At 38.4% G+C, this 27,552-nt stretch overlaps 1 protein-coding gene across 20 annotated transcripts in view; it reads right to left on the bottom strand.

The window, feature by feature from the left end:
- Nucleotides 1-27,552, bottom strand: part of ABI1 (abl interactor 1) — a 97,219-nt gene that overhangs the window by 20,717 nt on the left and 48,950 nt on the right. For 11 of the 20 annotated variants that reach the window (XM_082385541.1, XM_082385545.1, XM_082385542.1 and 8 more), the window contains 3 exons: nt 7,633-7,809; nt 1,516-1,616; nt 73-213 (listed from right to left, as the gene is read on the bottom strand). In XM_082385541.1, the coding sequence (XP_082241667.1) occupies nt 73-213; nt 1,516-1,616; nt 7,633-7,809 (419 nt within the window). Of the gene's footprint in view, nt 1-72; nt 214-1,515; nt 1,617-2,348; nt 2,364-7,632; nt 7,810-27,552 lie in introns of all 20 variants that reach the window. The other 9 variants (XM_082385538.1, XM_082385540.1, XM_082385528.1 and 6 more) reach the window with 1 other exon arrangement.

Here is a 27,552-nt window from a genome sequence, read left to right as displayed (position 1 = left end):
ACTCTATAGGAGTTTGTCACCAATCAATAACGCACATTCTCAGATGTTCAAAGGCTCAACCTAAAAATTTACCTGTGTGTCCTCGGTCTCTGATTTAAAGAAGCTGTCCTGCCTGGACTATGCTGACTTCCAAGCCTAGCAGGACTTGTCATGTAGTCATTAGGAACTGTCGGAGGTTTAACAGGTTCCAGGGTTTTGTAAGGAGTATTTCGTCTAAAGAAGCATAATAGAGAAAGGAATAATGAATAAGAAAGATAAATGGTATTTTCTCCCAAATTTGTGACTGTCCCTTTATAACCAAGTATAACACAAGTTTTGGGTTTTTTTAATAATAAAGTTTGTTTTTAAAAAACGTTTCAATTGGGGTGTATGAATTTTGTTACTTTAACACAAAAGCTAAAATTTGTTGCCTTTTCTTAGGAAAACCAATGGAAAGGGTAATTTAAAAGTTCTCATCTTATTTCTAAAAATCATGGTTGTAATTTTTTTAATGCTCAGTAATATCAAACTTTGAAATACATATTATTCCCAGCTCAGTAACCCACAAGCCACTGTCCTTGTATATTATGGAAGCTAAATATCTCCTCTGCAATTTACTCCTATCTCAATCTAGAGATATATGAACAAGTACATTCTGATCCTAGATGTGATGCCATTAACTTCTCAATAAATGATTTTAACTTTTCTATTTAATAACTTCATATGTTTTTTTCAGGGGTAAGGGGTTTACAGAATGAAAATAGAAACTAAGATCCTACGAGAAAGCTGATTGCTGATCCCTGTTACTATAAAATAATGATTCCCCCACCCCTCCACCAAAAATAAGGAGTCTAATTTTCTATAATAAGGTGAACAATCTTTCAGAAATGTCTTACGAAGTATTCAATATTTGTATTGCATTGAAAACTGGAAAGGAAGAAGCCACAAACAATTACCTTTTCTACTTCTCCACTGGCCTTCTCACAAAGCTACTCTAGAATGAAAGGCCTTAAGATTACCAGCAGAAGCACAGTTAGAAGTACTCCAAGTAAAGAGTCCCCAAGTCTCAGGGGAAACAGAAGAACTGCAGGCTAGCAAACCAAAGTACGCAAAGTAGACCACTTATTCAAAGCTCTGTAATATCAATATTGCAAATACATGTGAAGACACCATATATGGAACCTTCTGGTCATTTCATTTTAAATAAACGTAACTCAGATTTATATATAAATCTTTTTATATATGTATTTATATATTTATATTTTTTAATGAATTAGAAGATAATAAATAAATAATGCTCATTTACATACATACAAAAAAACTTTTCTAGTACAGAATTCCTTAGAGAATATTATAGAACAGGCAGGTTCATTTTGGATTCTGTTCAAGGAAATAGGAACCAAAATCAATTTGTAAAAGGTAGTATTATCACACAGAGAGGGTCCCGTCACAAGGATCCATACATTTACTGAAGTCACAAAAACATCTCTTCCTTTGACATACAAATCCTCTTGTAAGATGTAGCTGAATTCTTACCCCAACGTTCCCCGGCCTGACATGGGAGGACTCGGTGGTTTCTGAGTAGGAGGATTTGTTCTTGACAGTGTGCCAGTTCTTGCAGGCTGGTTATTTCCATGCTAAAATGTGGAAAGAAAAGCTTTTAGTTTTATATCAAATTGTTCTCTTGGTGTTTTGACACCATGTATTATTTTTTTTTAATATCAGAATGTGAAATAAGGATTCCCAGACAGTTTTAATAACAGACTTTGGTACTACATTTTAAAGAGTCAAGATACCACTGGCACTTGGCTTTTCTTATTATTTTATGCCCTTCATACCAATTTATTGAAAAATACAGGTGAGATTATTGAATTTTATATATTATTTTATTGTTAAAAATGTTCACTGAGATCTAACTTATCTGCAATTCAAATGCTGGGTTTCTTAAAACTTTTGAAATGTGTGCATGAATATAAACTGCAGATCTCAGTGTCAATTTGCTAAAATATTCATCTAAAAAAATCATCTCTATCCCAACAACTCAGTAACAAAGTCATATATAATGCCTGGGAAACCTCCTAATTGTAAGTCAATAAAAGCAAGGCAACTATCAAAAAATGAGCAAAGCAATAAATGTTAGCAAAATTAATGTTCCTATATAAATGCAGATGTCAATATATCTTTGATATATTAACACATCCAAGCTAAATGTTGCTGATTTGAACTGAGTTTGAGTATATTTAATCTACATAAATCCTATGGGGATAAAGCAGACAGACATAGGAAAAGTTTTCAAATTTTAGTGGCTCTGCAGCCTCTATCAATATAGAGGGAAAACTGTGGATCAAATGATAAGTAGTAACTCTTACCTTGGCTTTTAGCCACTTTACGTTGCAAAAAAAGGGGGGAAAAAGTAGAAATTAATTCTAGATAAGTTATATCTTGTAGGACAGGTTTACATTTACAGTTACTCAATTCATGTTAATAAGCTTTTACCCAGCCATATTTCAAATATTTTGTAAAGAAAAGATATCCACAAGCAAAAGGGAAATATTCATGGGTATCACATATTTTTTCAAAATAATACATTCATAAGGAAATCACTTAATTATGCCAATCTCATGCAGCTCCAGTAATTTCTTAGGTCAGTATTTTATCCTATGAAATTAATCCAACTGAATCATAGATGATTTAAACAACAAACTTTAATTTAAACACAAACACCATACCTCATTAAATGTATGGCTACTTTAATACATCAGTGTACAAGACCTAAGACTGCTGGATAATGAATGCCCATGTATGAGTATTCATTATTTGAATGGTAGTATAGTATTTTAAAGAGTGATAAACTGCAAATGTTAAAATTCAAAATCACAGCTTGTTTTCCAAATTCAGAAAAGGACCTAGCACCTCAGTGTTTAAAAACAAAATTACAATGCACAATAATAGCTTAGCCAGATTCTAATTAAGGAACAAGCAAACGGTCTGGATACCCTCTCATGTGTAGCTTATGAATACAAATCCTGACCAGGCCAACACTAGTAGAAAGTTATATGTTGCTTTAGTTCTAAATTTTCTTCTGAACAAGTTTGACCATAATTCAAAACTGAAGAAAAGCTCCTTTGATCCTAAAGGCTACTTCTATGAAAACTGGCTAGCTTATATATATGAAATAATGTGTACAAAGCATCCTACTTGTACCACGCCACTTAAGAAAAAAATATCTTCAGGTTGCAGAGTCTTTTCCTACATTTTGGGGTGGGGCGTGGGGTCTCAAGTTCTTTCCATAACACCTGCCATTCTAAATATGTATCTATCATTTTTCAAGTGACCACAGAAGCAACATTAAGGAAATCATCCAAAAATGGAATATCCTTTGACTTATATTCTCATTTCTAGAAACTGTGCCAGAATCTTGGTATTCTTTGGTGTTTGTTTAGAATAATATGGCTCATTTTTATCCTGATTAAACAATGTCTGGAATCCTACCTAGCCACTACATTTCACACCTGGATTTAGAAATTAAACTTGAATAACCTTATTATCCTTGAAGATAAGATTTATTAATATGATAGCATTATAATACACTAAATACTATTCTAAAGTAACTTAGAAATATTCTAAATATGACCACACATCTTCCCTCATTTGCTGTTTCAAGTGAACAAGAAACAAACAAACAAAAAAAACAGCATACAAGTATAAACTGGTCCCAAATGAAAGGATGAAAGGAGAATTTAATTGGGAATGAAAATTCTAGTTGAACTCTGCTACTGTGCAATGGTGTAACCTTTAACCTCTTATGGAGCACAGCCTCCTCTATTAAGTGCATGTTTATGTATACAGACGTGTTGGGGTTAGCTAGTGTTGGAAGGAAATGATCTCTATACCTTACAACTCAAAATATAATTGTTAGCAGCCTACAAAATTTTTCCATTTCAGTGTCCCCCAAACACATTCAAAACTAGGCTTTTTATTTCCTTAAGATCTCACTTCATTTCCTTAACATTTACATTTATGGATGAGTCAGTTTACCATTTCCTTGGAACCTTAGGTTGAAAACAGAACTCTCTTTGATTCCTACCTACCTGCAAGCCCTAAGTAGATCATAAGCTTTGCATACCACAGGTACAAAAGTCTGTAAGATGCCAATTCTTTCTCTGAAATGATTCATTAGCTCACTCCTCTAATAAAATCGAAACCTTTTAAAAATACCATTCCTACGTATTATAAAGCTTTAGTGTTTCCATTAATAAAATGTAACAACTCCTAGATCATATGGTCTTTTTCATATGGTCTTTTCAAGGCTTGAAAACAAAGACATACGTGGAAAGTCCTTCATAAGTTATGAACCAGGCTATAAAGCTATTAATTATTATAACTGTTTAACAGAAATAATTTTAAATGTTTCTACTAAGTGCTCAAGCCTTCTCTAGTCTAAGCATACTCTGAAACCTTGTTCTTCCTTTTATTAGGATGAACTTTAGTATTTTTATTTTTATTTTATTAGGATGAACTTTATTGTTCATCTTCTTTTTATCCTCCTTTAGGCAAACTTTCTGGTAGTCTCTCTATGCAAGGATTCTCTTATCCATATCTTACGTTGTTTCCAAAAGTCAAACCAGACTTACCTTAAGACACTTTTTCCATATTTTAAATTCTTACTAAACTTATGTGTACCATCTATTTCATAGCATAAAATGCATTAACACAATAAATATCAATTAAATGAATAATACAAATACCAAAACACTAAAATTTACGTCATGAAAGAAGAAACTATGATGGCATATTAATCTTGGGGGGTAAAAAACAACACAAAACTTGGTAGCTGTAAGAAGAAATACTGGGACTTCCCTGGTGGTCCAGTGGTAGAGAATCCGCCTTCCAATTCAGGGGACGTGGGTTCGATCCCTGGTTGGGGAACTAAGATCCCATGTGCCACAGGGCAACTAAGCCTGCACACCACAACTACTGAGCCCAGGCGCCTCAACGAGAGAGCCTGCAAGCCACAACTAGAGAGAAGCCTGTGCGCCGCAACAAAGACCCCGCATGCCGCAACTAAGACCCAACACAGCACCCCCCCAAAAAAAAAGAAAGAAAAATAAATAAAATAATTTTTAAAAGAAATATTAGGGGCTTCCCTGGTGGCGCAGTGGTTGAGAATCTGCCTGCCAATGCAGGGGACACGGGTTCGAGCCCTGGTCTGGGAGGATCCCACATGCCGCAGAGCAACTGGGCCCGTGAGCCACAATTACTGAGCCTGCGTGTCTGGAGCCTGTGCTCCGCAACAAGAGAGGCCGCAATAATGAGAGGCCAGTGCACCACGATGAAGAGTGGCCCCCGCTTGCCACAACTAGAGAAAGCCCTCGCACAGAAATGAGGACCCAACACAGCCATAAATAAATAAATTAAAAAAAAAAAGAAATATTAATATATTTGGATACGATTTTTTAACATCCTGTAAATATTTGTTTAAAATACCAAAGCATCAAAGTCAAAAGCCAAACAGCAGGATGAGGAAACATTTGCCAAAATATAAGGAGCTAATTTCTTTGATAGAAAAAAGAACCCTTACGAATCAGTAAGAAAACAAACTTCTAAATAGAAAAGTAGGCAAAAGATAAGAAAATAATTCTAGAACTGTAAGTACAGCGTCTTCCAATCCTTAAAAGTGCTTTAGACACTAATTTAAAAATAAATCTAAAGTTTTCCTCCTTGTAGTTTTGGCCCTGGCATTTGTTCATTAACTATTACCCAAATTTCCAACTTTCACAGATCTCTACAATCTTCTAGAAATATTTAAGTCAACAATTATTTCTTAGGGGAAATAAAACTGGATCAATATAGCTGCAATGAGACTACTGGGGGAAAAAAACTGTATGTATTTGTATATCAGAGAAACAAAATGTGGACAAATAAGCCACATATCAGCTTCTGAGATACACTGTTCTCACTGACCACCTACCCACGGTCAAAAAAATATTTCAAAATAGTCCGTACAACAATGTGAATGTACTTAATGCCACAGAACTGTACACTTAAAATGGTTAAATGGTAAATTTTATGTTATGTATATTTTACAATAAAAAACTTAAAAAAAAAAACAAAACCTGCGTCTAAAGTATCCACATTACAAAAAGTAGACTGTCAAAATTCACATTTGCAGACTTTCAGTATATATTATGCTGTTTACATTTCTCATTTATACATATATAATAAAATCGTTAAATTTTCTCACCCAAAATTTCCTTGTAAAATTTGGTTTCATTTTATACTCTGCTATGTACTATGTATTAAACTGTTAAACACAATTGTTAGTGGGGAGATAATAGAGGATAATCACTTCTAATATGGTGACAATTTTTTTTTTTTAATGAGTGTATATTGCTTTGGTAGGAAGAAAAATCAAGCAAAAGGGGAAGAAGTGAGCGCGTGAGAATGTGTGTGCACATGTGTATGTATACACATATGTGTATATACGTAATTTTTACTTCCAAGGCAGGTAATAATATTATAAGTTCTTCCAAATTCTCAAAATTCAAATTCTGTAAATCAATCTAGTCTAAATACCTTAAATTAAAACTGAACTTAAGCTCTTAGACAACCCTAGCTACATCCTTGGGTAAAAATACAAGAAACAAGTAACCTCTTCTACATTTGCAAAGTGTTCCACCTTCCAAGGCTGACAGTGAAGGGCAGATTCCAATAGTCTCTGAGAAGAGCAGAATAAAGAGCAATGTTGCCAGCTATACCCCCTCTTGATCAGGAACCCCAGATAAGTCAGAATGCAACAAATCCAGCAGTAGCACCAGGCAGGTAACCAGCTAGGAAAAGCTTCAAGATCCTAGCTGACCCCTAAAAAAATTATTATAAATATTCTGGAGACCAGAAACAAAATCAAATAATGGTCCTCTAAGAAAGGGACTACCAAATTTCAGAGGAATAGTTTATCTTGAGCAAAGATAGCTACAGAATTCAGGTCATTCCGGATGCTTCCAAAATAACACATGAATATCTAAAAAGTTGAGAGGCTACAGGTATCCTTCAAGAACAGCTAATTCTGCCATGCTAAGAAATGGACAAGGGCAACAAACAATCCCTTCCCTAAAAGCCTGTTGGGGCAGCGGGTGGTGGGAGAGTGGGGAGTGATGCACAGAACAAGATTACACACAATTGTTTCATTTTGCATAAACTGCTGAAATTATATCCACATCCACACAGATGTATTAATACACACATATTTACTCATAAATGAGTAAAAGTATTTATAAATTACTTTCTAAACCAATTCTGGAAAGCATATACATTTTTTATTCTTAAATATTCATTCAGTAGTGAAAACAAGACTTGGCATTCACAACACAAATTTATAACATTAGTCTAGGATTCAAACGGCTTAACAAATGAATGGCCATTTTAAGTTTTTATATCTTCTTGAATACAGCCTACTGCATAGGTAAAATTCTGCCCCAAGCTTAGTATAATACATAACTAGTATTAAATAAATGTTCTATGAAAATTGTAATGCTAATTACTAAGAGAATCTATTAATTCTTTAAGAAAATCAGCTTTCTCACTATATTTCCTATCCAAAATATTTATTGGATATGCAATTTATTTCAAGTTAATATAATATAAAACGCTTACCTTGACACCATGGCCCACATCATCCAGAACTGTATAGTCAATAGGTTTCCGAATATACCTTACAGGACGCTCCATATTTGCAGGTGCTATTATTTTGTGAGTTCTTGATGTATTCTTATTTGTTGTCAAAATACCAATCTCTCTTCGAGCCACTTTCTCTTTATGAATGTCCACAGTCTATATTTTAAATTTGAACAAAGCAAGAAAATATTATTTGGAAGAGTAAATAATATATACGATATCCACATATAATGGACCATAAGACTGTATCACATGTCTATTTTCCAGTGAATAATACTGTATCTTCCCCGTCAAAATTAAGCAAATTAATATCTTTCAGGCTCAAAACATGGACTATCTAAAGGTGATTAAAAGCACCAACTAAGTTATTGGTTTTGATTACAAAATGGTTCTTAGGAAAGCAATTTTCTTTCCTAAAAACCTGGTGTGTATGGAAAGGGAGGGCTCTTGCTCTGTGTAGCTTACACTTTATTTTGTGGGGATACAGACCAGAAAAAAAAAATCAATAATAACAACTAGATTAAGTACTATAATGACACACGCACAGTTTATTTGAAATTAAAGGTATTTAGAGCAAGATGTCCAACTAGGCTGAGAAGGCTTTATAGAGTAAGTAGGTTTTTAAAAAATGAATAAAAATATGAGGCAAATATGTGAATTATTCAAGGCAAAAAGAACATGTTGCAGACAAAGGTGTAAGAGAAAAAAAAAAAAAAAGATAAAACCAGAGGTTCCAATCTGGCAGCATGCAGCCTACACATCTGCAGCCTATCTAGTACTGGCCTTTACGGCTTTAAAAAGGTTTTTTTTTCCCCCTTATTTAATTGCCAACATTTAAAAACTGGGTAGTAGTCAGCACATGAGAAATAATTACACAACCACTCAACAATTTAAACTTTGGCCTAACAGTAATGCGAAACCAATAACAAATTGAAACTGAGTGACATCATCAGGTCTGCATTTTAAAAGATCCCTCTGGCACAGGTGTTGAGGACAGATAGAAGACTACTGGCAGTGAGACCAGTTAGGAAGTAATTACAGTAGCCTAGGTGAGAAAATGTAAGTATGTGAACTGAACTGAAAGGGGGTGGGGAAGGTATTGTCAGGAAAAAAAGTTTAATGTTATGTGCATTTCTGCACATCTTGTGAGAAGAGGTACTGATTCCCTTTGTTCTGTATATTTATATAGTAAACAGCCTTAGAAGATACAGTGTCTCCTCAAAGAGCAAAAGGCAGGTTTGTTTACTGTCCGGTATAATAAAGATACTGTCACTCCCCAGGGCAAAGGGCAGGAAGGCTTACTGCCCATTACAAAAGATCTGGTCCCCTAAGCTGGGAGTTCCTTTTCTATAACACAGCCAATTGTGTATGCAGGCATCAATCACCTGGCTCTCTCTGCAGTATCCTGTAGAAATTGTGGCTGGTTATCTGACACAAGTGCTGACTACTGCCAGGAGTAGTGACATCTTTTGTCTCTGACAGGGAGTCTCATGTCTTCTACTCGAATCCATGGAATTATGCAGGCTAACTTGTGAGCTTCCACAAAGGGTAAGATCTCAAACCCCTCACAATTTTTGACAGTTTTGGTAATGAAGATGGAATGCTGACAAAGACAAAGCTTTTTAGAAATGGAATGAAAGGACAGTTAACAGGAACTGAGAGAAGTCCACGGGAATCGTGAGTGAACATGTTGACCAAATTGTATGGTCCCCCCCAGGCAATGTCTGGTCCTCTACTTCATTGCCTGCTAATGAGGCTGAACTGGGGCAGCAGTTTCAGGCTGAGTACCAGGAAGTAGTTTCAAACAGAGCAGCCTGAATGATGCCCTGGTTACTGTCAGCTATCCACCAAGCTCACCAGGTCAGCCCTGTAAACAACTAGTAATAAGATCTGTCTGGCAGAGGGAGGCAGGAGCACCATAAATGTATCCATATTGAGTGTGAAAGAAGGAAAACTGTAACCACTGTGGGCAGAACCAGGAGAATCTTTAGCCACTGCTAGTTTGCTGGGGAGACTGAGGGGGTGGGAGGGGCACACAATGCTTGTTAAAGAAGAAAGGCAACACCTGGCTATCTTGGTGCTCAGCCCCTCCTGCAGTCTGTCTTCTCAACATTAAACCCATTCGAGATAAATAAAAGACCTCAGGTTTTGGCAGTGGGCCCTGTCTGCTATAAGACAGTGCTGGCCCTTCTGGGAAACTTTCCCCGAAACAATCTCCCAAGGGCACTGACTAGTCTTTGGGCTCTTCCGTACTAAAGTGGATTTTAAATGATGATTTAGCAAATGATTCACCACAGAATGAAAAACTCACCCACAGAAATCCAGATTAAATTCTATCAGCTTCAGAAGACCCTCCTAGTCCTTATGCTGAAATCAAGCAAGAACTGAAGAGCTGCTCTCTTGACAATGGAGCGAGCAGCAGACAGTCCACATTAGGCGGACTCCTAAAAACAAGGATGCCACCCGTGCGGACCAAGCCCAAGTCGGCCAAGGAGTACAAACTCACGGCCCCGCCGGGAAGTGATGTGGCTGTAGCCGCTGAATCAAGGCATCCCTAACGGAAATGGATGACGCCAGTCAGCGACGACGGCCCTGCCACAGAGTACACAACACAGGGCTTTGGGTGCCCCAAGTGCTCGCAGCTACAGCGCCACTCAAAGCTGAGTTCACCTTGTTTACTGGTGCAGAGCTGCTCTCTCCCAGCCTCCCCCTACACCCTTTAAAGAGAAAGACTGTTAGGGGCGGGGCCAAGTTCTCCCAGTCCCCAAGGGGAACTGAAGATCAAACACACCTGGGTTTGCGAGATCACTGTGGGGAGGGGAGGGACATTTCATAGCTCTGATTGATATATATTGGAGCCCATGTCACCTTCATGCCTCATCCTGTGGAGGGAGAGGGTACCTGCTTTCAGCTATGAGGTTTGGGTGCAGTTCACAGTGGGGAAGAGACGCTAATGTGTTCTTTTGGGTGGGACTCTTGGTACCAACTCAATGTATTACTGTTGTGGCTTCCAACACTGAATGTATAATTGGTATTCATATTTTTCATGCTTGCACGGTGAATGCTCTTAAGAGCCAGAGGGGATTATGCCACCTGGGAAGAGCCAGATGTAGAAAAGCACTAGCAGCCTTAGTGGCCCACAGTCCTTATGACCCCTCTGAGTACAAGTCTCTGTGCCTGGGTAACGTTACTGACTGGAGCGTCTGACAAGAGGAACAGCCTCCACCAGAGGTGCCCCTTCGACTTGGTATATTCAAGAATGCAGCCAGCCTGGCCCCTATGACCTCTCAGCTCTACAGGGAAGAGTGGCAGCTACCCCTTTAGGGAAAATTTATTTTCCATTCTGTTGGTTCAGTGAGGCCCTTGATTCACAGAGGATCCCCTAAATGCCTGGGCCTGGTGCATTAATGATTCAACTAAGCCGAGACCCTGTGGTGCTCTGTGGACTGCTGTGCTGTTCAACCTCAGTGCCAGCTATGCAGAAAGGAAAGTGCTTGTGGTTGCTGTGCTCTGCGGGCAGAACTCAAGGATGTTCTCAGAGATCTGGCTGATATTCCCGGAGATAAACCTTGTTAGACTTTTACTGATATGGGGCTAATACCCATTGGTAATAGCTGTTTGGGTCTGCTACTTGGAAAACTACAGACTGACATCTTAAAGACTTGCCATATAAACTGTGGAGACAAATAGTAGTTGCCAAGCAGACCATCTGGGTCACTAATATGGGCCATAGTAAGGGCCCATTGTCTGATGAAGCCAACAGGAGTCCAGCTGCTGATGAAGCCTGCACTGCCCAGACTGCCATCTCTGCTGGTGGATCCATCACCACTCCAGATGTGTCAACACACGGACCATCACTGAACAGACACAGAGTAAAGGACTCTGTTCCTGATGCAGAGGCAACCTCTGTGTCCCACACAGGTGACTCCCGGAAAAAGACCCATTCGTCTCATGGTGAGAGAGGCCACATCTCCCGCTACTAGCAGACTGGCTACATCAGACCTTTAACCCCGTCTTCAGACCATCAGTAGTGCCTCACCGCTGATGACATTCTTTCAGGTTATGGTATTACAATACAAATCCAATCAGCTGGCTCCAACCATACCACTGTGGCCCCTGACACTAATCTGTGTCATGTTTTTCACTTTCCAAACCATTTGCTATCTGACAATGGTATACTTTTTAACACAAAAGTCACAAAAAATGGGTTGTTTGTCAAAGTATGTGATGGCCTTCCACATTCCCTACCATCCACAGGCATCTTGTATTGGTGAGTGCTGAAACAGCGTCCTCAAAAATCAACTTAAAAAACTCAAAAACAGAAGACAACTGAATTCAAAAATGGTCAAAGGACTTGAATAGACGTTTCTCCAAAGAAGATATACAAATGGCCAATAAGTACATGAAACGGTGTTCAACATCACTAATCATTAGGGAAATGCAAATCAAAACCACAATGACACCAATATGTATAAAATAGATAACTAATAAAAAAAAAACCACAATGAGACATCACACCCATCAGGATGGCTGCTATCCGCACCCCCCCAAACAAAAAAGAAAATAACAAATGTTGGCAAGGATGTGGAGCAATTGGAACCCTTGTGCACTGCTGGTAGGAATGTAAAACAGTACAGCTGCTGTGGGAAACAGTATGGTGGGTCCTAAATACTTAAATATAGAATTACCATATGGTCCAGCAATTCCACTGCTGGGTATACCCCAAAGAATTGAAAGCAGTCTCCAAGAGGTATGTGTACACTTATGTTTACAGTGGTATTATTCACAAGAGCCAAAAGGTAGAAGTAACCCAAGTGTCCATAAATGAAAGAATGGATAAACAAAATGTGGTATATATATTCATTCAATGGAATATTATTCAGCCTTAAAAAGGGAGGAAATTCTGACACATACTACAACATGGATGAACCTGAGGATGTTATGCTGAGTGAAATAAGCAGTAGCAAAAGAACAAGTATTGTATGATTCCACTTATATGAGGTGCCTAGAGTCAAATTCATAGAGACAGAAAGTAACATGGTGGTTGCCAGCGGCTGCAGGGAGAGAGCAATGGGAGCTGTTGTTTAATGGGGACAGAGTTTCAGTCTTGCAAGATGAAAACAGTTCTGGAGACCGGCTGCACAACACCGTGAATGTACTTAACACTACTGAGCTGTACACTTAAAAATAGTTAAGATGGGAAATCTTGTTACGTGTATTTTACCACAATTAAAAAAAATTTTTTTTTAGTCAACTCTAAAAGATTTCTGACTATACCCCCCTTAGCTCTTCCTGGTTTACATACGTCATCAAGCAGGTTGGTCACTGAACGTGGCTGTTCCCAGAAAGAGACTGTCTCCTCTTGGCCAGTTGGGATCCACCCGAGCGTGATGCTTCATTCTTTCCCCTAATGGAGACCCCATGCTGGCCTGATCGGTACAGCCTTTGGGTGGCAGCCCAGCCAAAAGGGGGCCTTGGGAATTTTAACTTAATTGTGGTTTAGCCGCCTGAATTTTCTTGTTGTACTTCTGTGGTCTTAAGTATTCTGCTCACCAAATCCCCTTACACTGGACCATGTGGACCAAAGTGGTAGATATAATAGGATCTCTAAGTTTAATAAAAATGCTCTTGTCCCTCTGGCACCTGACCCTTCCAGACAAAAAAGGTCAGGGTGAGGGTCAGGGATAATTGGGAAAAAGGGAAAGGTTAGTGACTGGAATGGGACACACTGATTCTATAGCAGTGGAAGGAGAACAACCCTGGCACCAGTGAAAGAAACACTTTAAACCTCAGGAGCTAAGAAGGAGGGACATTTGTGATTCTGTCTTTCTGAATCCCCCAGAACCTTCCTCACAAAGGAAAAGTCCCGGGTGCGGCTCTCCCAGATTGTGCAAGTGCCTTAATAAGCTGAACTGCCTGCCGGCTCTGCCATGCCCTGCTGGACAGCTCTGATCACGTGATCATCCTTCTCCTCAAGGTCACTGAAAAATCTTAGGAAAGCAGAAGAAGATGGTCCTAGCCCCTGAGCCTCCCACACAGAACACCTGCCAATACCTCCAGGTGTCTTTCCAAACCGCCCCCCAATTCCTGTAGCTATCATTCAGCCATCTCTAAGGGGCAGGTGAATGCTACCTGACAGGTGGCACAGATAAACAGGACAGACTGGACTGACTGCCTTCAGGTAACACCTCCAAAACAAAAAGAAGTACTAGACTCAGTTATTTGTACTGAACTGGGAGCCCTAAGGCTTGCCAGCTGTCCAGGAGGCAACACTGGAGAAGCTGCCAGCCTGTGCTCGCTAAGTAGGTCCCACCTGGGGTCGGGGGGTGGGAGGGCGGACGACACCTGTAAGCACCACACTCTTCACAGGAGTACTCGTGCGGAAGCCAGGCATGACCTTACTTCCCTCCAGAAATGCGGTGACGTGCACTGTAGGGGTGATCATAAGAGACCTTCAAGTGTTTAAGCAAGCACGACCAGTAGATCCTGTATCCACAGACGGCTGTGACCTCTCCAAAGTAAGGCTATTCTTGACAGGGGGGAGGGGGCCCTCCCAGAAGGATAACTGACTTGTTAATTATGTGCAATCTGCTCTGAGGCATTTATGCCTAAAATGGGAGTTATCCAATTAGAAATGGTAGTTTGAAATCTGTCCCTGACTTTAGCTGAGGTGAACAATGAGATCGTATCAGCCCTGGAGCCATTCAGGTCAGTGTCAGCTCATGGGCCAGGATCGTTATGGATGACAGAACTGCCCTAGACTTCCTTCCTGCAGGCGAGGCCAAATCTGTGCATTCCCTAATACTCCTGCAGTACTTGGGTCAAGTAGAAAGTCAGTACAGAAACTTAAAGAGAAAGCCACTTGGCTCTCTAAGGCAGACCCTGAAGGTTTATGGTATTTGTTCAGCTGGCTGGTCTAGGACCCTGGGGAGCATAGTTGAGGTCAAGATTGCAGTTTGGCCTCATCCTGCTACCATGTTGATAGTACGTAACCTAAATTACATGTTTTATGAGACAAACTGAATGGCTCCAGTCCCAGGCTCTGTCAGATAGATTACTCAGGGTGGCCAATGAAGAGCGTAATCATGGGAAATTTTACCAGAAGCCAAGAAGGAAGAGACATGAGGGGTGAATGCTGTTGGAAGGCAATTATCCTTGGGCCCACTGCGTTTCTGTGCATCTTGTAGGTGGAGGCGCTGCCTCTCTTTGTTCCAGACTATCTTAAGTATGTCTGTCCAGTGAACAGCGAACAGCCAGGAAGGATAGAAATACCTCCCTCAGGAACAAAGGGCAGGTTTGTTCACTATCTAGCACAATAAAGACGTCACCTCCCTCCAGGATTAAGGTCAGGCAGGCTTACTGCCCATTATGAAGGTTTGGAGGTTCCTCTCCTGTAACAGACTGTGCTGCAAATGTAGGAGCGGCGTCACCACAGGCATCACTCACCCTCCTCACAGTCCTCTGTGGAGCGTGGGGCTGGGGAAACCAGCACGAATGCTAACGACTCTGATCCTGCTCCTGCCATGAGTAATCAAGTCCGATGTCTCTGAGAAGTCTTGTGTCTTCTACCAGCATCCATGAAACTATGGCAGGCTAACTTGTTAAACTGCAGTTAGCTACATTTTTTTGTGTGTGTGCCCCTACATATCTCAAACTCCTTCCTTGTCTGACAGTTCCAGCACAAGATTAACTAGTACAAATTTTAGCTAAATTTTGCTTGACATGGAATTAAGTTTAGGTACTCATTATTCCACAGAAGGAAAAATAGAGATTTCACTGGAAAGGAAAAAAAAAAAAGATGGATCACCACTCACCTTGGTGTGCTCCTAACTCCCGAACACCCATCCTGTGTCTCCTTTACAAGGCCGCCTGACAGGCATGGTGCCTCCCGGTTTAGTCGTAGGATCTTCCCCTTTTCTCCTTGGCAAACTCATCCACATTCAGGTCTAAATTACTCCTACACTCACATAAACTTTTCTCTATTCTAGACCTCTCCTGTGCGCTACAGAATCATACAAACACCTGCCATGTTCCTCTGGTATATTTCAATGGTACCTCAAAATGAGTGTGCCCAAAATCACACACAGAGTCGACTTTACTTCCTACTTCAGTTCTCTATCAAGTTATATAGTTCAGACATCTAGCACTTATTTCATACCCAATATCACTAAATCTTGTCACATTTACCTTAAGTACCAGAAATTTGTTTCCTTCTGTTTCCAACACTTTAATCCCAGTCAATCTACTATCATCTCTCACCTTGGCTACTGCATCTGCCGTCTAACTGGTCCACCTGCATCCAATCTAGCCTCTTTCCAATCTGTTCTCCATGGTATAACCATGGTGATCTTCACCAAAAAAGTAAACTTGCGAAGACAAAATGAAAAAAATCTAAAGCTATCTTACCGGCTTAAATCCTATTTAAAAGAATATCCCACATGGCTCCCAGCCTTCATGGGAAAAACAAATTCAAAATGGCTCAAGTTCTTTCCATATTTTTCTCAAACATCATGGTGTCCACAACTCTCCTTAAAATCATCTTTTTTTCATCCTTCCCATTTCCCTCACACACTGTAGAACTATTCAGGACACTATTTCAAATTACTTGAAAAAACTTTACTCCGAGTTTACTCCCTCCCCAGTCTCCCAACTCGAATCATGAAAGTCCACATCACAACCCGTCCGGCGATGTACAACCCTCCATATGACAGGGTGAGCGAATAAAGCAGGAGGAGGAGGGGAACAGGCTTGGAACATTTGTATAACAGCAGCATGCATATGTTCACCAAGCCAAAGTTAGCTTTTCCAAGGAGACCAATTCCTTCTCATATTTGAATTTCCTTACTTTCACACTTTATCTTTAGATGGCAAAAGAAGCAGTCTGATATAAAGAAAATTAGTTTTCAATTCTAATATAATAACCATAAAATTCAAGAGTATCCCAAGCTGAGAGGGACTAGCAAGCTGTAGCACCTACAGCAATCCCTAGACCTATGAAGCACAGGTGAAAACCACTCATTTTTTTAAAAAGGTACACAAATGTGAAATCACAAAGCCTTGGTTTGAACACTCTTTCACTTACTAGTTATGCAATTTTATACAAGTTTTAACTCACTAAGATTCCACTTTGCTTATGTAAAATGGGGGCTGGGATAATATTAGAATCTACTTATAATATTGCTTAATACAAAAAGTACCAGAAAAAATTAACCACATCTGAATCATATTTATCAAACTACCCAATCTACAACCCTGCAATTAAGGCAAAGTATTTTCCAAAATATTAATATAAAAACATTGACACAGCACATGGTGTATTAGAAACACGATAGATGTTGAAACTGGAGGACATTAAGCTAAGTGCAATACGTCAGATACGGGGCTGGGGGTGGGGGAGACACGTCATGATCTCACTCATATGTGGAATCTTAAAAAGTTGAACACTAGAAGCAGAGAGCAGAATGGTGGTTCCCAGGGGTGGGGAGGTGGGTGAAATGAGGAGATGTTAGTCAAAGGGGACAAAGTTGCAGGCGTGCAGGATGAATAAGTCTAGAGATCCAATGTACAGCATGGTGACTACAGGTAATAATACTGTACTGAATCCTGGGAATGTGCTAGGAGAATGGATTTCAAGTGCTCTCATCACACACATACCAAAAAAGGTAACTATATGAGGAAAACATACATTAATTAGCTTGACTGTAGTCATATTTCACTAGGTATATGTGTATCAAATCATGGTGGTGTACATCTTAAATATATGTGATTTTTATCTTAAAAAATAAAATAAAAAAGGAAAGATGACGAATATGAATTATGTTGAAATCTCTAGTTTTGCCACTAGCAATAAAAAAGATTTTAGAAAACTCCTCAGAGCCCAGTCTAACAAGCATTAAGGTTCTAGAAGCTTGAAACTCATTGATTCCAAGGTAGACAAGTCCTAAAGGCTAAAATTCATTTGAAAGAAGAAAGCAGATCTTACAGATATGGGTATCAGTAGGACAAACTAGAGAAAAGATAGAAACCCAAAGACAAGTTCTGATCAATGACCATGCTTGATGATTCAGCACCTGATAGGAGAACTGATAGGAGAGAACTGATAAATAGAAAGAATGTATATGAGATACATGTGGAAGTAATGAATCGAATGAACAGGCACAGGGTGATCACCTTGTAAGGCATTAGTATATTCTTAAAGATCTTATCTATAATCCAAAACTCACAAAAATTCAAGAACTAAGTATAACACAGGACAGTATTTGTTTCCTGCTTAAACATCAAATGACAGTAAAATAGTTTAACAACGTCCCTGTCCAGTTTTGAAATTACACAATGGTTCCTAATTATTTTTTTAATTTGAAGACAATCTTCACATTTAAAAAATAATTTTTTGAATTTTATTATTATTTTATATTGCACTTTAAGCACATAAAATGAAACAGTACTGCAATGGGCTGGTAACAAAGACATAGCTGCAGTAGCCTAATAAAAGTAAACAAGGCTTGGATCTGGGTAACGTTAAGAGGCACAACCTAGAGCTAATAAAGCACAACTAGAGGGGCTTCCCTGGTGGCGCAGTGGTTAAGAATCCACCTGCCAATGCAGGGGACATGGGTTCGAGCCCTGGTCCAGGAAGATTCCACATGCCACGGAACAACTAAGCGCGTGCGCCACAACTACAGAGCCTGCGCTCTAGAGCCCGTGAGCCACAACTACTGAGCCCACGTGCCACAACTACTGAGCCCACATGCCACAACTACTGAAGCCCGCGCGCCTAGAGCCCGTGCTCCGCAACAAGAGAAGCCACCGCCATGAGAAGCCTGCGCGCTGCAACCAAGAGTAGCCCCACTCGACACAACTAAAGAAAGCCCATGTGCAGCAACAAAAACCAACGCAGCCAAAAAATAAATAAATAAATTTATTTATTTAAAAAAACAAAAACAAAAACACAACTAGAAAACTCTCCTGACAGATTTACCATGACAAGTACAAATAACATCAAGAGTTGTGAGAAAGAATAATAGCAATGGGGAACATAGGAAAATCAGCAGAAATATTCTACCCCCCAAAATAACCAGAACACCCTGAATAACCCTAAGAAACTCCCTCCCCATGCAGTTATAAATAGTGAAATGAGAGTTTGACAGATTAACCTGAAAAAAAAAAAATGTGTGGCCTTCAAAGCCAAGTACAACACACCCCACCTACTCACAACTAGATATACGTCTCCTTCCTCCACTCCCATCCAATGTAGTATTGATGCCAAATCTTCCCAAACTGATCTTCAGCTTCAGTGCCTCTCAATAAAAACCCTAACTGGGTTTCTCATGGTTTCAAAATATATACGGAAGGGCAAGGGGGAAAGAATGACCAAGACATGGTTTAAAAAAAAAAAAAAAAAGAAAGGGGGAGGTGGGGGCTTGCCTGCTGACATTTATTATAAAGCCAAAGTAAATAAAACAGTAGGGTTCTTAAATAGGGTTAAATAAATGGACCAATTCAACAGAAGATACAACTCAGAAACAAACTCATGATCATAAGGAAACTTGTTACCTTACAATGATTGCGCAGGAGAAAAGAATGCATTATTTAAATAAGGCAACTAGTTTGCCAGATAGAAACACAGAAAATGGACCCCTACCTCACCCTAGAGCGAAAAAACCAATTCCAGATTCATTAAATGTAAATGCAAATAAGTGGCAAATTTATACTTGAAATATTACATTAATGAGAATGAACTACTATGAATGAAATATATGAAATACAGATAAATAGTAGAAACATAACGCTGAATTAAAAAAGCAAGCTATACTGGGCTTTGGTTTTGACTACATACAGCCTGAATCTATTTTTATTAAACCCAAACCCAAACAAAATTAAACAGTAACTATTTTTTTTTTTAATTTATTTATTTATTTTATTTTTGGCTGTGTTGGGTCTTCGTTTCTGTGCGAGAGCTTTCCCCAGCTGCGGCACGCGGGGGCCACTCTTCATCGCGGTGCGCGGGCCCCTCACTATCGCGGCCCCTCCTGTTGCGGAGCACAGGCTCCAGACGCGCAGGCTCAGCAATTGTGGCTCACGGGCCCAGTTGCTCCGCGGCATGTGGGATCCTCCCAGACCAGGGCTCGAACCCGTGTCCCGTGCATTAGCAGGCAGATTCTCAACCACTGCGCCACCAGGGAAGCCCAAACAGTAACTATTTAAGGATACACATCATTTGTGATAAACTTTAAAAGGGCAAGGAAATAATGATAATAATGCCCCTTGGGAGTATAGATTGAAGCACAAAGGTAGAAAAAACAGAATTGACCATTTTCTAGTTAACTTTGGTGGTAGAGTCACAGATGTTTATTTTATTATAAAATTTATGTTACATTACATTTATTCTTTTGAATGTTATTTAGTATAATTTTTTTAAGTCTTTAAATTGCACAAAAAGCACAAATAGAGCACAGAGAAAAAAAATGACTACTATTCCTGGAGCATTATCAGAACACTCCATAAAAGAAACCTCACTTTAGCCAGCCACACCTGGCAGGCCAAAGAGAAGAAAGTAGACTGGTGGGGGGGAGGGGCGGATTCCAAGCAAAAGTAACAGTATAAACAAAGGCAAAGAGGCATGAAAATACAACACCTGCCTAGAGATTAGAGAAAATTTAAAAGAGCATAAATAAAAATAAGTTGAATTCTACTCATAGTAAGAGTTATTAAAGAAAGACTAAAGAAATTAGGAAACCAAACTTGACAAGTTCTTTTTAAAGGGCCAAGCGGACCCTTCATAATATAAGCAGAACAGGAATTGAATAGGAATAGGTAAAATAAATTGTGTAGAAAGCAAAGGTTCGAAGGAAAGAACAGTTACAATATTCCAAAAGTGATTCTATTTAAAAGAAAAACAGTGTTTTCCAAAATGAATGTTGAAATAAAAAGATAAATTTCACAAGTAGACAAGATTTTTAAGTTGCCTTTTAAGACATGATTATTTAAAATTATTGTATGGAAATATGTTGTTTTAATTATACTCTCCCTTACCACTTTGGGAAGTTGGGGGGGGGGGGCGGTGTGTAAAGAAAGCATATGCTCCTTTTAAATATCCTCCAGAAAACAATCCTTTTTAATTATCAAAAGACAGGCGGGAAAGAAGTATGACATAGCAAAACTACTTAATATTTCACATATTTTCTTCAATATCATATCCGAAGGCCTACTATCCCCACAAATGACAGTTCCAATACAGCGAGGTCATTATAGGTTTCAAGCAAAGAACCTTGTATGTAAGTAAAAGCACAATAAATGCTTGCTGAATGAGTAACTACAGAATGAAAACCAAAACACTTTTGCCCTGAATAGAAAAAGGAGAGGAGTATGAAAGGGGTAGAGAAAGTGTAAAAGAGTCCTGAGACAAGCCTCACACAGAAAGCCTTCAGCTAAGAAAGAGACAATCTTTGTCTGTTACTGCTTATTTGGACCAGACTCTGGAAATGGCCCTATGCCCAAAATTCTGTGTTACAGAGCTTTGTTCAGTAAGCTTGAAACAAGGTCCCAATCAACTGTGAAGTTAACTTGATTCAGAATGACCTATATATACACACTATAAAACAGACCTATTTAGAAAAGATGAGCTGCAAAATAAGACTCTGGTGGAAGAACATAATATAAAACACCCAGATCAGAATTATTCTGAAACATTTTATCCTGGGAAAAACTGGATCTGTCACTAACACTTTGGCCTACACCCAACTTCAGTACAACACAAGGACACTTTTCTGTCTCCTCCCCTCCTGCTTAAGAAATATAATGCACACTATACAACACTCTACATGGCAATTATGTGTCCACATCAAAAAACAATTTTTTGTGCTTAATTTAGTGATAATCATTTTTGATCCAAACCAGGATCTAAAGTAAATATGAACTTTCAAGAGAACATTAGGTCACAGTTCATCTTCTACATATCACTCATAAACTTGTACTAATTCCCCAACTACTACTCCTTACCCAAGAATTAACATTTGTTTTAATATCTCATGAGTGTCCCACCCCTCTCAAAAAGATAATATATTTAAAATTCTGTAGAAATGTCAGGCATTATAATCTAATGACTTCAAAAGCATAGACTCAGGAAGCACACTGCACAGATTTACGAGTAGACTCTACCATTTACTAGCTGTGCAGCCTTGAGCAAATTACTAAACTACTCTATGCCCTCAGTTTTCTTACCAGACAAATGAGGTTTAAAAACAAAGAATTTTATCAACCTCACACAGTTAATATGAGGATTAAATGAGGTAACATGTATAAAGGATTTTCAACAGTGTCTGGCATGGAAAGAACTAAATAAATGTTAGCTTTATTTATTATTTATTATTATTATTATCATTATTATTATTCTCTGTTCCCCAATCCATATTGAAGTGTTTAACTCTGAGTTTACCAGATGATGTTAAACCTGTTAAAGCTTAGAGCCAATAATAAATACAACTGTTATGAGCAATCCTAGAAATTAAAAATTGTTACTTAATTCATTTAAGATGTTCCAGCTATATCAGACATATAACAAAGAGTGTAAATCAGTATTATCAGAAGAGTCAAATCCAACACTTTAAAAGGATTTGGATTGTACTTAATAATAACCCCTCTGAGCCTCATTTCTTTCATATTCATCACAGGAGTATTTTTGGTCCTGTAATTCTTCTTACAAGAAAGGACAACATTTGGGGATATTTATACAGAAAGAATATTTAAAGATACAAGTTGGTAGATTAAATTTAGAGATTAAATTTAGAGGATTGATTACATTATTTTATATATATATATATATATATAGAATTATAAATTATAAATTATATATAAATTGAATATATATATATTTTTTCCTCCCCAAAATGATAAAGGGAAATAAGAGGAGAAAAATCAGTGGACAAGAACTTCCAATAAATCGCTGGATATCAGAAAGCAAATGGAAGCAAGGTAACTAACTGAACAGAACAACAGAAGAAGCTAAAACCCAAAACGCCCGTAGACAGCAAGGCAATTTATTCTAAAAGAAAAAAATAACCCTTGAGAGGCTCAGAATTTGGAAGCAACAGTTTCTTTAGACTACAAAAGTGAGGAACAGAATCAAAACCACAATGAGATAGATACCACTTGACATCCACTAGGATGGCTATTAAAAAAAAATAGATAAAACAGAGATTGTGAGGATGTGGAGAAACTGAAACCTTGATACACTGCCAGTGGCAATGTAAAATGCTGCAGCCACTTTGGATAACAGTCAGCAGTCCCTTGAAGGGTTAAACACAGAGTTACCACAGGATCCAGCAATTCCACTCATAGGTATATAACCAATATAACTGAAAACATATGTCCACACAGAAACTTGTACACAAATGTTCATAGCAGCATTATCCATAATAGCCAAAAAGTAGAAACAGTCCAAATATCCATTAACTAATAAATGGATAAATCTGATATATCCATAAAATAGAATATTATTTGGCAATAAAAAGGAATAAGCACTGACACATGCCACAATATGGATGAGCTTTGAAAACATCATGCTAAGTGAAAGAAACCATTGCAAAGGACCGCTTACTACATGATTCCATTTATATGAAATACCCAGAATAGGCAAATCTACAAGGATAAAAAGTAAATTGTTAGTTGCTTAGGGCTAGGTGGAGAGAGGATTCAGGGATTGGGGAGTGAGAGCTAAGAAGGATAGGGGGTTTCTTTTTTGGGGTAATGACAATATTCTAAAATTGCTGTGGTGATGGATGTGTAAGTCTGTGAATATAACAAAAGCCACTGAATTGTACACTTTAAGTGGGTAAATTGTATGGTATGTGAATTCTATCTCAATACGACTGCTTTTCTTTTAAAAGTGAGGAACAGAGCTAAAAGCTGGAGAACTGAGTGTCTATATACTGAACTGTTGAGTTCGCCGTCCTTCCACTCACCATGTTCTCAAATGCCAGCTTTTCCTCATAAACACAATTCTCATGAAAGAAATTAGAAAAACTCCTCACTGCAGAAACAGAACAGCACAAGAAAAGACTTCTAAATACTGAAGACTTGGGTGGGGCCCTGCCCAAAGCCCAACCCCCCCAACTGACAGTCTCTGTCACATATTTATAGTTTCTACTTAAGCATTTCAGTTCCTCATTCTTAAAAAGATGCAGACTAGGATCACCAGATTATTTGATATAACATTGCAGGGGGGGTAGGGGAGGACCTAAAACAAAACAAAACAAAACAAAAAACAGAAAAAAAGAACATGAAAAAAAAAATTTGCAGAGACTAGAGGAATCCTTTTTTTAAAAGGGTTTATATTATATGAAATATATATATTTATATGTCATATATGTTTATATATTATATGAAGAGTAAAAGGTAATTCATTAATAAGAATCCAACTTGTGAAAAAGAGCAAGAAAATTCTTAAAAATTAAAAATAGTAAAACTTAACAATATAAATATTTGATACACTGGAATTTATAGTTGAGGAAGTCTCCCAAAGTGTAGAAACTAGAAAGGAAAACAGTACTAAAATATTAATTCAGAAGGTCTAATATCTGAATAGAACATCTAGAAAAAAAGAACAGAGAATACACGGGAAAAGAAATTATCGAAGAAATAACACTAGACCCCCCCCCGCAAAATATAGTAGCATATCCCCCAAGTGCCAGCATAATGTACTTTCAAAAGACCAATACCAAGTTATTTCCCTGTGAAATTTCAAGACACCACAGCTAAAGAGAATATTCCAAAGGTTTCCAGAGAGAAAAAGACAAGTTACATACAAAGGATCTAGAATCAGAGGCATATCAGACACCTCAATGACAATACTGGAAGCCAGAAGAAATGGACTATATTGCCTTTCGAAGGAAAATAATTTTCAGTCTAAAACTAAGGGCAGTACAGCACAGTGATAACAAGCAGATTCTAAAATGAGACTTCCTAGTTCAAATAATGCCATTTAATAGCTGTATGATCCTGAAGAAGTAATATAACTTTTTTATATACCAGTTTCTTCATCTGTGAGATGGGATTGTTGTGAGAATTAATTCATAGGTGTTCATGTGTGTAAAAAGCCTAATACACAGTACTTACTATAAAAGTGCTCTAGGGCTTCCCTGGTGGCACAGTGGTTGAGAATCTGCCTGCCAATGCAGGGGACACGGGTTCGAGCCCTGGTCTGGGAAGATCCCACATGCCGCGGAGCAACTGGGCCCGTGCGCCACAACTACTGAGCCTGCGCGTCTGGAGCCTGTGCTCCGCAACAAGAGAGGCCGCGATAGTGAGAGGCCCGCGCACCGCGATGAAGAGTGGCCCCCGCTTGCCGCAACTAGAGGAAGCCCTCGCACAGAAACGAAGACCCAACACAGCCAAAATAAATAAATAAATAATTAATTAATTAAAAAAAAAAAAGTGCTCTAGAAAGCAAGACTGGGTAAAGAAAGGGGCGATACAGAACTTAGTTTTTCACTATAATCCCTTAGGTAGTATCTGACTGGCTTGGACACACTCACATATTATCAGACGGACAGAGGGAATTGTGAAATGAAGCCCAATGATAACACCTGGGCAGAGAATAATATCTATATGCCTTTAGCTCAAATGAGACAGAAAAACAGAAAATAAAAATTTGTATTGAAAGAGAACCACCTGACCAGACAGTCAAAAAGGGAAACAGGATGTTGTAAGAGAGATTCTTGGTCTGGTTGAGTAGCAGAACCAGAGTAACCCAGGCCAGGCTGGGTCAGATTAAAGAAAAAAGACACAGTTTGCTGATAAGAGTAAAACAGAGTACTTAAACAGAGAAACTGACTTTTAATCACAGTTAAATGACAAGCTTGTTCAAAGATGAGATTCACTGAGGTTTTGGGGGTTGGTTTTTGTTTTGTTTTCTTTTGAGGCTAAATTAAAAGCATTTTAAATTAAAAGATAAGAGGAAAATAAAAGTAATAGTAATAAGACCTTATATCTTATTAAAACTCAGGAATACCTTGCTAATATAAGGAATACCAACCGAGGCAATATGACAGATTAGATAACCTGAAAACTCTCCCACTTACAAACTGCCTAAACACGCTTGATAGACTATGACAGCATCTTTTTAAAATCCAGTCCAATATTAAATAGAGCAAAGAAAATCCAGGGAGAAGGAGAAAGGAGGACTAAAACTCAGAGCAGAAAATATGAAAGAAGCTATTCTATAGGGGCTTGCTGGCCACTAACAAATGGGCTTAGACTTTTATGCCAAATGGGAAGTAAATATAAGGTCTTGGCTTGCTGAAGGTGGGAAGATAGAATTGACATGGCAAAAGGAACTTTGCAAATGTGATTAAGTTAAGGGTCTTGAGAAAAGAAGATTATCCAGGATTACTGATGTGGGCTCATGTAATCACAAGGGTCTTTAATTAAAAGGGAAAGAGGGAGGCAGGACAGTTAGTGCTGATCAGAGTGATGCCATGTGAAAAAGACTCAACTGGCCATTTCTGGCTTGAAGATGGAGGAAGAGGCCACCAGCTAAGAAATGGAGGAAGCCTCTGGAAGCTAAAATAAGGCAAGAGAACAGCTTCTCCCACAGAATGTCCAGAAAGAACAATCCTGCCCACATCTCAATTTTGGCCCCAGTGAAACCCATTTCATACTTCTAAGCTTCAGAACTATAAGATAATAAAGTTGTGTTAAGACATTAAGTTTGAGGTAATTGTTACAACACCTCTCGGACACTAATATATACACACACACACACACAGGAGAGGAAAGGGGGCAGTTATCCAAGATAGTATAACATGTTCCATGAAGTTTTCAGGTACAAAACTCTAAATAGTCCTGGATTGACAGTATCCCTAAAACATCTGGCAGAACAAAACTGTCTAGGAATAATCAATTTATCTTATCAATGTATTACCCTTAGCCTGCAGAGAGATCTCAAAGATGAGATCTTAAGATGAGCTCACAATCAAAATTTATAAAACACATAAGGAAATAATTCACCATAAGCAGGAGGCAGCATACACACATCACATATGCACATACATATACGTGTACACATACACAATAAGGCCTCCAAAGAATGTTAATCCAAAAGAGAATGTTAATCCAGAGGAAGGAAGGAAGGAAGGAAGGAAGGGAGGGAGGCAGGGAGGGAGGCAGGGAGGGAGGGAAGGAGGGAAAAGAGAAGAAAAGAAAAGAAAAGAAAAAGAAAAAGTAACAATAGATGACATGAATAAAAAGTACAAAATAATGGTGGCTCATCTGAATCCAAATATATCAATAACTATATTAAGTATAAATGCAATAAATGCCCCAGTTAAAAGAAATATCACACTGTATTTTTTTTTTTTTAATTTTTATTTTTGGCTTGCAGCATCTCAGTTCCCTGACCAGGGATTGAACCCAGGCCATGGCAACGAAAGCCTGGAATCCTAACCACTAGTGCACGAAGGAACTCTCACACTGTATTTTTTTAAATCCAGCTATTCTAAAAAGAGACAAATCTTAACAGGAAAAAGTTGAAAGTAAAAAGAATGGAAAAGTTCACTTTGTTATACAGCAGAAACTAACACAACACTGTAAAGCAATTATACTCCAATAAAGATGTTAAAAAAAAAACAACTAAATTACATTACCAGAGGTCAGGATGGTGATTACCTTTGGGAAGGAGAGGAGGGGTGGCAGGTGGGAAGAACATAAGGATGATTGGCTATGTTGTGGGTCTTGATGAATACACAGGTTTTTCCTTTGTGATAATACATTAAAAATGTAGGTTTACATTTTGTGCATTTTCTATATGTTATACTTCGATAAAAGGTTAAAAAAAATTTTTTTAAAGAATGGAAAAGATAAATTCTATAATTAATATGTAGTATAATGATATCAAGACAAAAT

This window comes from Balaenoptera borealis (assembly GCF_965194805.1).
Source record: "Balaenoptera borealis genome assembly, chromosome: 3".
NCBI classification, from domain to species: domain Eukaryota; kingdom Metazoa; phylum Chordata; class Mammalia; order Artiodactyla; family Balaenopteridae; genus Balaenoptera; species Balaenoptera borealis.
Note: the sequence above shows the minus strand (reverse complement) of the source record. Positions and strands in the feature narration are given on the sequence as shown.